This window comes from Berkeleyomyces rouxiae (genome assembly GCF_048999995.1).
Source record: "Berkeleyomyces rouxiae strain 22BRR77 chromosome Unknown BrBRR77_ptg000001l, whole genome shotgun sequence".
Lineage (NCBI taxonomy): Eukaryota > Fungi > Ascomycota > Sordariomycetes > Microascales > Ceratocystidaceae > Berkeleyomyces > Berkeleyomyces rouxiae.
In genome coordinates this window covers 2,465,488-2,476,067 of record NW_027396491.1, presented here as the reverse complement: position 1 = coordinate 2,476,067, position 10,580 = coordinate 2,465,488, and the positions used below count along the sequence as shown (strand labels likewise).

Here is a 10,580-nt window from a genome sequence, read left to right as displayed (position 1 = left end):
GCCGGAGTGGGCCCTTGTGAGGAGAAGAAACAATAAAAGAGAAAATAAAAGAAGAATAATAATAAAAGGGAAAACCGACCAAGTCACGCACGCCCCAGGAAATATCAGAGAGTGGAGGTGACCAGAACAAGAGAAACGAAGGATGAGGCAGGGGAGGGGTGGCACGTTCTTGTTGTTTCTTGCGTCCTTCAGTGAAAAGAAGAGAAGAGAGAAGAAGAAAAGAAAGATGCTTGTCTCTGACTGACTCTCCAGTCGTCCAACCAGCGGCACATACAAGACTGAAGTGTGTATAACTACACGCATGTCCCAGTACAGACAAAGACACACACAGATACACACCCGTACCGACGGTCGAACAAAGAACATGCACATAGTAGCACTGCTCCAGCTTCGAGCCGCACAGAGGCAATTGACCAGCTCGCAAGCAGAGAGAGAAGAACCCGTCATTGACGCACGACCACCATCGCCACCAAGGAACGGCTGCCAGCATCGCGACCATCCAGAGGCGCATCGTCCCAAGCGATGCCAGCCCCGCCCAGGCCTACGAGCAAGTTTGATACGGCAAAGGAGAACAAAAAAGAGGAAAAAATAACCCCCCCTCTCCCCCAAAGACACACAATCAAGTAAGGGAGGCCACGCAACAGAAGCAGCACGGGAGCACATAGGGCTAGCTTCAGTACTACAGTCTGTGCTATTGGCTCTTCACTCCTTCTTGGCTGGCTCTGGCTGACTTTTGGCCTCTGTCTGTGCAGCAGGACAGAAGCTTAAACTCCTGGGGCCAGGTTTGGCGGTAGGACGTAGAATCTTTGTTTGTGCATAAAAAAGCAAAGAAGGCTCGATTCACAGCGCCCTACTCAACACCAGCTCGATGAGGTTGTCTCCCAAAACCAAAGACTCCCTAGCCGTCGCCTGTCGCGCTCCCCTTGCCGATAGCATCTGTCGTGCAGGAATATGTCACCGGACAAGTCCGAGTTCATCATGTATTCGTTCATGTATATAAATATTTTTTCTTGTTCCAAAAAAAAAAAACATAAAGAAAAGCGAAGCCACCATCACCACTATAAAGACAACCAAAAGAAGGGAACGGGATCAAACCAGTAGCAAAACGAACAAAACAGGGTAACAATGAAAGCATAAAACGCAGCCACATGCCAAGTATCCTCCCATGTATATACAGACGCCCAGGTAAGGAAAAGGAAGCAGATGGGGGAAGGGTGATGAGACATAGGAAATGGTTTTTTGAGAGGAAAATAGAGAAAAAAAAATACAAAACTTGAAATGATATTGCAATCACAATCAATGTGTATACCAAATCAAGGATGAAAAATCCAAAAGGATGGAACAGAAGATGGAGGTGGAGGGATAAGCGAGAGAGTCGCGTAGCTTAGACTACATGAGCATCACAAAGAATGTTCTGCGTATATGGAAGAAAACAGAATGTTCTTGTAGTCTTCAACTTGGCCATTATTACCACTACTACTGCTGGGGCTGCTGAGCCTGTGACTGGGCCGAAGGCTGCTGAGCCTGTGACTGAGGAGACTGCGAGGCCGACTGGTTTGTACTCGCCGCCGTGCTGCCGTTTGGCACGGGGGGGTTGGGGCTGCGCTTCTTGCACTTGTCATGCAGCAGATGGCCGTTTCTCGCAGTGGTGCGCGTGAACTCGGCGCCACAGTTGGGGCAAGTGGCCTTGGCAGCCTGGCCGCTCTTCTCACGTTGGTGTCTAAGCAGGTTGCTAAAGGTCGAGAACTGGCGACCGTTGCAGCCATGCTCCCAACATTGCGGCTTGGGTCGTGTCTGCACTACACGAACATGGTTGTTGGTGTTGGCTTCAGCTCCACCCATGTGCGGCGGCGGCGCCACAGCATGCGGGTGCGCCGCGTGGGGGTGGACGTGGCCGCTGTGGGGGTGGCCGTGGCCGTGGGGCGATGGCTGCGGCATGTTGGGCGACATCATGGACGGCACGGCCCCGTACATCATGCCGGCATTGGGGTCCATGGGCAGATTGGGCGGGGGAGGATGGCGGCCACGCCTGTAGGAGGTGTTAGCTTTGTGGGACACAGATGAAGGAACATGTTGTGGTGAGACAAAGGGACAAGCCCTGTATCTTTCATGTTTGCCAAAAAGGAAAAATGAAAAAAAAACAAGTAATTAAATAGAAGAATGGGTGGGAACTCACGCATAAGAAGACTGGGGGTGCTGCTGAAAACCAGAATAGTCCATGGGCATACCATAGGTGGATTGCCTGTAGGATTTGTTAGGCGACGTTCTCAATACACATCACAAAAGGCTCACAGGGGAAAGAAACATGGCATAGGCTTACATGTGGGGCGACTGGTACTGGTAATGCGATTGTCCCTCGGGCAGAGGCGGGCTGTACGGATGCAAATAGCTAGGACTCTGCATTGGGGCGCCCGAGTTCTCACCCATCATGGGCATGGGGCCGGTGGGAGGAGCGCCAGCCGGGCTACCAGAGTAAACGGAGCTAAGACCAGCGCTAGGCGGGCCTCCGGGAATGTCGTTGCCGTAGGGGTTGCTGTTGGCGCGCCGTATCCGGGACGTAGTCTTGCTATCACGACGAACCTGATTCTGCTGTCGCTTAATGTCACGCTGATCAGGCGTCATGCCGGCTCTGGGCGGGCTAGACGTGACGGATCTCGACGCCGTGGGAGGCGGTGTGATGCTCGAGTCCGAAGTGGTGTGAGTAGGGCCGGAGGGTTGTTGTTGTTGCTGCTGCGGCGGCTGCGGCTGCTGTTGTTGCGCTTGGTGGCTGCCGTGGCCCTGGGGCATATGGTGGTTCATCATGTGGCTGTGAGATGCATCATTTGAAGGAGGCACTGGAGATGGAGGTTGGGGCCCGGTCAGTAACAAGCCTTTTGTGCGATTGGTGTTTGCTGGGTACGGGTGGCAGGGAAAGCGAGGAAATATAGAGATGAAGAGAAATCAAGCTTACCCTGAGGCCAAGGCGTGTATCCTGATTGGCGGTTGCTCATGGTGGCGAAGCTGGAGTCGTAATGAAGAGTTGCTAAGCTGCAAAAAGGAAAGAAATGTGGTTAGTATAAATGCACTGTGTATTACATGCAAAACAGATGGGAAGAGCGCCGCGGCTCACCTCATACTGGAGTCAAGTTGGTGGTTGTTGGTCACGATGGTAATTTTATTTTTTGGGGTTTCCGGCGGGGTGGGTTGAGGGTGGGGGGACAGACACAAGGCAAAAAAGGTCTGCAACTGCTCCTCTAGAGGTTGTCGAAGTAGTGCGGATTGTCGGCCAGCTAAGGCGTAAAGAAACAAAAAAAAAAAAAAAAAAAGGGCCGGAGGAGAGTTGGAATAAACAAAGAAGAATAAGAGCCTAATGGATATGCCGAGCTGAACGTTGACAACAGCGGATTGTCGAAAGGTTCAGTCAGCTACGGTGAAAAAGCGGGAGCACAATGGCCAAGACGGACGTCGTCGAGGCTTTTCTGATAGGTGCTATGCTGGAAAATAAAGCCCAAATAAAGGAGGATTGGGCGAGAGGAAGCTGGAGGGACGTCGTCTATTGCGGGACTGGAGTAACTGGAGATGGAAGGTGCCGGATATGGTAGTTCCTATATCAGATTTTGGGTCGAAGTCGAATCCAAAGCGTCGATCGAGGCAGGTGCGATATTTTCTGGTGCAAAATACAGCACAGCAGAAGCAATTGTCGTCTTTGTCCGGCAGCCGCTTGTGGCTTTGGTGATTGCTATCGTTTCTCGGAGCAGCGGACAGCAAAAGACTGAAGGAAGAGGCCCCAGTCGGTATAGAACGAGGTAGATGCGATGAGTGACTGCAAAAAAGAAGTCAAGTCAAAGCAGCCAGCCAGCCAGCTATCGAGTCAGTGAACCAGAGGCGGAAAAAAAAGGATAAAGAATAATGGCAGAAGAACCGCAACTCTATACTTGATGTGCCCAAGGAGAAAACAGCGGACAGGTTCAAGAGCACTCAGACAGGTCTCTGTGAGAAATAATATGGAATAAAAACGAGGTTGATAGTCGTGATGAAGGCAGACCGAAGAAGGAAGGAAAAGAGGAATCGAGTGGATTATATGTATAACTTTAAGTAAAGTCTTCATGCTGGCTGGATCTCTCGTCTTTTTCTCTCGTTCTTTTTTCTCTGCTGATGTGTGAACAGAGAATATACCCTGTCCCTACCCCTACCTCTCGAATCGCATTTGGGAGGGGGTGGGCGTTGATTCTGGCAAAAGCATGCAAGGGGGGGGTGTTGATTATTTTCACTGAAGGGTTTTTAGTGAATTTGTCGTAGCACTTCTAACCACTTCGCCGTCGAGTGACTAGTTTAGACCAAGTGTAGTTTGTTTAGTATACTTCTCTGTCTTCAAAAAAAAATCTGACCAACCCAAAGAGGGCCATCTATCTGCCTTCGTTCCCAGATAAAGAGAATCATGTGTGTATGTAGAAAAGATTGCATTTCTTTACATGATGGTATTCAAGTAATACACACACATGTACAAACACACATATTATTCTCAAAAACTGTATTTTGGCTCTTTTATGCTCCAACAAACTATGTGCCACTTTTTCTTCTACTTCTTGCAAAGGCGTGCCTCAATTTGCTTGAATATATCCAAGCAACTATGTAGATCTGTCCGCATCAAGCCTACAAATTGTCCCATACCAAATAGTTTGTTCTGGAAACAATCATCTGTCCTCTTTCTGGCCTTCACTGGCCCCTTCCGCCTCTGTCTTTGAATTTGCTACATTAGAGACATCGGATAATAGCAACGCCAGCATGGACTCATCGTTCAATATCAAGAAGTTGGGAAAATAAAACATCCAAGCACGCACCCAAGTCCTCACCGAAACAAACAGCCTTGTAGGCGCACATGCAAAGGATCAAAGCTGACCAGCCTTTCCTTTGTGCACCGCTATGAACATGTGTATACATGCAAACCAGAGGGGAAGGGGGCTGTTTGGGGCTGGACAGAAACGAGGACGGGGGGTTCGTTCACAACCCAATACACTATGGATGGCCAATCCAAGAGGAAGAAGAGACAGCGCCTGTAGTCAGCACCTGCACAATACTTGCGTGTTGCGTCTAGCTAGTTAGTGTATGTCGGCTGTTATGTTTCCAATGGACAAGAGGGGGATCAGAAGGAATGGCAGGAAAGATGGGGTAACGATGAGATTCAGTAAAGGACTCTCGTCTGCTGAAGCTGAGGCACAACAGCCGGATGATGAGTCCAGTCAAACGGGGAGTCCAGATAGAGAGAGCAAGGGCGGCTGAAGATAAGTACCGCACCAAGTCAAATCTACGACAGGACAGATGGCCCGTACCAGGTTGACGGTTTTCTCAGACTTGAGTGAAGGTAGTGTGATATGATGTGTTTGTATATACATGCTATGTGCCTCTTGGCTTCCATGTAAAAACTGACCATTTGTTCCCAGGCAGCTGGTAAACCATCACCGGTTCGTCACCCTAATCCCAGAAAGAGCGCTCGGTATGGGCGATGGACAGTCTGTTTACCAATACTAGGCATTTCCCGCGACTTTCTAGTCAAATACTAGGTCAGCTTGCCTGGAATCTTCAGTTCGAAGGATCAAAGCCAACTAAAGAAAGCGCCGAGAAGGTTGAGTCTTGTCTGTGTGAATATCAAGAGACAAACCCAGAGTTTCGGGACTAGTCATGACATTCAAGGGAGAGGGCCACCATAAAAGACAGGCACGTCATGAGTAGTAGAAGAAGAAAAAGGGAAGAGCCAAGAGGAAGGACAATCGGCACCAGTCGTCCCCGTCCTTGGTCTAAAGGAGCTTGTCATCGAATTAGAGAACAGGACTGCACACATACTTTGTATCATTGACCATAAACCAGGTATCCAGCGTCCCATTGCTACATGCTTCATTATACAGGTAGTCGGAGACTCGAGGCCCGGACTAAGATACAGCCAAATCCAAGGCGTAGATCCAATCAAAATGGAAACTTTGCTGTCGTTTCCCTTGCCTGGTCACGAAAATAGCTTTATCTCGTCATTTGCACATGCATTCCGGTTTCACGTCTGGCAGAGTATGAAAGGCCAGGCTAGGCTAGGCTCAAACCCAACTTGGCATCATGGAAGCCCTCTCCCTCGTCCTCTCGCACGTCTCTGCCTTCGTCTTCGCTTCGCCTTCATTTTCTTTGTTTCTCTTTCCCCGTCAGGCCAATGTCTCTGTGTCCAGTAGGGTGGTGAATGCCGTTGCCCTCCAATCCATCACCACCCCCAATCTGGTAAAATCTCAAGGCTAAGGGTCCTTCCCTGGCTCCCTTCTAGGCGCCTCCGACCCTGGTGACGGTGCCTGAGCCGTCCTGTTCAAACATGATCCGGCCTATCTTTAGAGGGACAGGGTGGCGAAACACAGCACATCTGGGATGGCATCAAACCTTGAGTAGCCAAAAAGGCTTTACCCTAGGGCTGCTAAAGGTGCCAAAAGAGCCATTGACCAGTCGTGTTGGGCCTGGCTCGCTGTAGACTTAGTATTCATGTTTCCCATAGTGGGCTATCGTGCCACTATCCAGGTCGACACGAAAGTCCGGGAAAAGAAATTCACTTTTTAACTGATTCCCAGCTTTAGCGTGTGTCTAGCGATAACTTGCCGGGCAAAGATACATCGTCTTTGTCCGTAAATCCGTACCTCTTCTAGCTCTTTCTATCTATCGTGCGAATGCTAGCAAATACGACTTGCTCAGGTTCCATGCGAGTAATGAATAAAAAATAAAAAAATACGACTTGCGTAATTTTTAGTCTTCAACACCGATACACCGACGTCTTAGACTAGCCGGTAACCCTAGTATCCGGTGATGGGATTTCCGGCTCCGATTACCTTTTAGCCGGTGTTCTGCCGACGCAACTAACCCTTTCAAACCAAGATGGTAGCGGACCTCGGTCATCTAGCTCATGAATGTAAAAAAAAAAAAAACAGAGAGAGGCAACCCGTCTTTAAGAATGAAGTCTATACCCGAGATTAGTCAGAGAGGATCACCGTGTCAGTACGAATAATGTTGATAAACTAGTGACGCACTTCCCATCTAGCCCGGAGGGGCTGCTCTATGGTAGATCCCAAGTTTCTGGTCTCGCCGGCTCTCGAGAAAGGACACTGTAAGTTGTTCTTTTCTACTTCTTCTATTCTCTCATTTGACTCCTTTCTCGTCTCTTGTCCCTCTTCCTCTGCATTTTCTCATCTGTCACCACACTCGACAGAAGCTCCAGCCCAGCTTTGAATGCCAACCTGAGCAGTGTCGTTTTAAGTGGGGCCAGGGTTGTTTTCTGACTAACATGGGATTTGGCCCTGTGGTAATAACTAGCTGTGACTATATAGTTGAGGACCATATAACTACGGGTTAGTACTTGCGTTTCCCTATAGTTCCCCACGACCTGAACCACTGGAATTTCATGTACCTACATACTGTGTGCCTGCCGAAGTCGCCAAGATAAAGCATGTCAGATCAACCGCCACTGGCAAAAGCAAGCCAGTTGCAAGCAACGAAAAAGAAATCTTGATCAGCACTGGCTGCTTCCAGGGATTGGGCTTTCCTTCTCGAAACAGCAGGAAAGCCGAGAGAGAATATCGTTCTTAGGCCTTAATATGATAGACTTGTTTCCATTCTGCTTACGCCTTTTCTTTTTTTGACAGGGGACCTTGCACTCTCAGTTCGTCCTTATATCCCCTTTGCTTGTTCTCTTGGTTTCTCGACTGTGACCTTTCAGCTGAAGCAGAAGCGCAGGTCGATGCTCATTTCAAGCAAATGAACCCTCCTTCTTCTCCGCATTGGGAGATTTTGACAACTACCGACCTGGACCTTGTCCAAAGAATTCTTTAATCCCTTGAACCAAGTCAAGTGCCAAAATGAACCATCAAAGCCGGCTTTTGCTCTTAGTTGGTACAAATTAGTTAATTGGTATGATATGAACTCTCGCTATCAAGTCGCGTGTGATGTATCTGTGGCATCAGCCCTTTCCCCTTGGCTAGCTATGGCTTTGAATGAGCAAACCGCACAGTCATACTTGCAAGCAGAAAATTCCAAACATACGTGATTAGTTGCTGATTTTTGGTGCTGACTTGTCGTCGGAGCGGGCGATGCGGTGGTGTAGTGCGTGAGATGCGAGGCAACCAACCTATGCCTATAGTATCGACCGAACTCGGCCCATCTAGTTTTTTTTTCCCCCTCCTCAACTTCCGATCGGAGAGGGCTTCTGCAAAAAAGTAGTCAACAGTGTGGCTTATTCTTTTCTCTTGTGTAATGGGCACGCCGAGACATTTTGGGTTACTGTTGCAGGCTGCAGTGGATGATGGCCTTGTGGGACAGAGACACCAATTGCCACCATGCCTGATATCTGTCTTTTTTGCCATATAATAAAGGACTGTGGCTTTTGCCAGTTGGAAATCTTGGTGCCTCCTGCACGCCTGGGCTTGACTATACCACAACGTGTTCTTGAAGAAATCCAACAACAAAGGGTCATGTACCAACAGTAACATGGCAGATTTTGTTTTCTCTCCCTTGATGTGTGCTCTCAAGCTGTCCAGCAGGGAGGAAGTGCAACCTCTAGATCCATTCCGTGCTGCCATTGTTGGTGGTGGTTGTTTCTCCAGCTAGACGCATCATGTCTATTCTTGGTTTCGAGGAATGGCTTACTCCTTCTGCTTCTTGCCATGACTCTTTTGCACGCCGTTGCTTTTCCTTGTTGAGTTTCTGCATGGGGTTTTCAGGATGGAACCCCAGAGGCGGCAAGGTTGGCTAACCACCATGGTTGGTGATGGAAGGAATGGCGACAAGTTCTAAGGGAAGAAGTGTCTGTGAATACACGCCTTGCATTCCCAAGAGCATGACGGTGACAGTCGGAAGGTGCAGGCGAGTTGTCTGCTGTGGCGGGGCCATTTGTCCATACGGCGCGGACTCCTGTCACATCTCATCTCTAGTAAAATCTTGATAAAGATACCTTTCCTCATCAAATACACATGGACAGGTGGTAGTCCGGCCAGAAGCAATAACGCAGGAACATCACATCGGTTGACAGAAAAGGAAGGAATCACAGGAATCTACAAGGCACGGGGCAAAGACAGCGAGAAAACGGCAACTGCCCCATCTCCCCCCACCTCGAGGCATGGTAGCGATCAAAAATCACCGTTTTAGGAAGGAATGGTCGTCCTCGAGGGAGGATGTCACATTGCACCGCCGTTGAAATTGCACATTCTCCTCGTTCTCTAATGGCGGACATATTTGTGCTCCTCGTAACTACGAGTGGTTCGTTATACCCAGGTATGTCCATATAACCCTACCAGAGCTGTCCTTCTTGCTCGGTGCGGCGCGAGATTCAGGAATCATGAACAACAAGCCACAGCATGAATAGCTGTCGACTTGCTCTGCCTATCTTGGAAGTCATGACCGTGCTCAATTTACCGATCACTCCAGTAGATGCTACTTGTACAAGCATAATTGCACACAACTCTGGGCTTGCTTCGCTTCAAGGCCCAGACTGTGGTAGGGCAGTTCCAAGCATCCTCTGCTCTGTGCCCGGCCGAGTCCACCTCAAAGCTCCGTGATCCATAACTTGTGACGTCCTACAGCACCACCCACACCTAGACCAGGTGAGAAGCCGCACAAAAAGCACGGGTCAAGGCTAACAACAGCCATGCTCGAGGTCAGAGCACACAGAAATGGCGCCTGGGGCCTTGTCTTCCCCCTGCCATCTAGCCTGGTTTGTTCCATGATATCAACAGGGAGTTAAATCCCATAATAGCCTTCAGCCTGCGGAAAAGGAGTTCAACTTGGCAGGGCACTAGCCACCCACCTACACCCACACCTTGAGTAGAAGGAGGAGAATGGAATGGACGGGAGGAAAAAAGACAACAGAGTGAGAAATCTTGCTCTTTCGAGATCTTGGTTGCTCCTAAAAAGGGAAGCCCAATCACACTGACAGTCGTCTCTTGGAACGTCGGTGACTTGTAGCTTTCTACAACTCGATAGGGCCCAAACGGAAATACAACAGAACCGCCAACTAACCATGTCTACATTTGATTACGTTCTTGAATTTGTGCTCGCTAAAGACCCTCACGGCATGATGAGTAAGTAGTCTTTGAGCGTGGGGGGCGAGGGAATAGAAGCCAACGGTAGCACGCCACGTGTGATGAGGCCTGACTGTAGTTGGGCAACAACGAAACAATAGAATCATTGTATGTATACTTGAATGAGAGTGGCGAGCAAGAAAAAAAAGACCACATGGTGGCCTGGTTTGTTGATTATCGACGCCTTCGGTCAGTTGACTACATTCAACTCTGCATGTCACGGTTTCTACGCTCTCTCAAAACTAATTGACTTGCAACATGGTAATTTAATATGGCGGAGAAACGATCTGGAACTTTATAGGCGGGAGGGAAAAGAAACGGCCCTTCTCTGGGGCATTTAAGGAATCTGGTCTGAGTGTTTCCATAAATTCCTATACTCTTTTTTCCACTATCAATATTGTCTGCATGATGAGTATTAACCTTCCTCCTCTCCTCTCAATCTTTGTGTCCATGCACTGGCATCAAGTCAGTCTCCCTAAAGCTTTTTGACTGCTTGGCCGTTGGGTGTTC

General features: G+C 49.0%; 1 protein-coding gene across 1 annotated transcript; it reads right to left on the bottom strand.

The window, feature by feature from the left end:
• Window positions 1-1,476: 1,476 nt before the first annotated feature.
• On the bottom strand, window positions 1,477-3,114 carry BROUX77_000716 (uncharacterized protein; the record flags this gene model as incomplete). The annotated part of the gene is made up of 5 exons (XM_073752220.1): window positions 1,477-2,029; window positions 2,177-2,242; window positions 2,321-2,834; window positions 2,951-3,027; window positions 3,110-3,114. 5 exons carry the CDS (start codon window positions 3,112-3,114, stop codon window positions 1,477-1,479), a joined length of 1,215 nt encoding a protein of 404 aa, XP_073608953.1.
• Window positions 3,115-10,580: the final 7,466 nt, after the last annotated feature.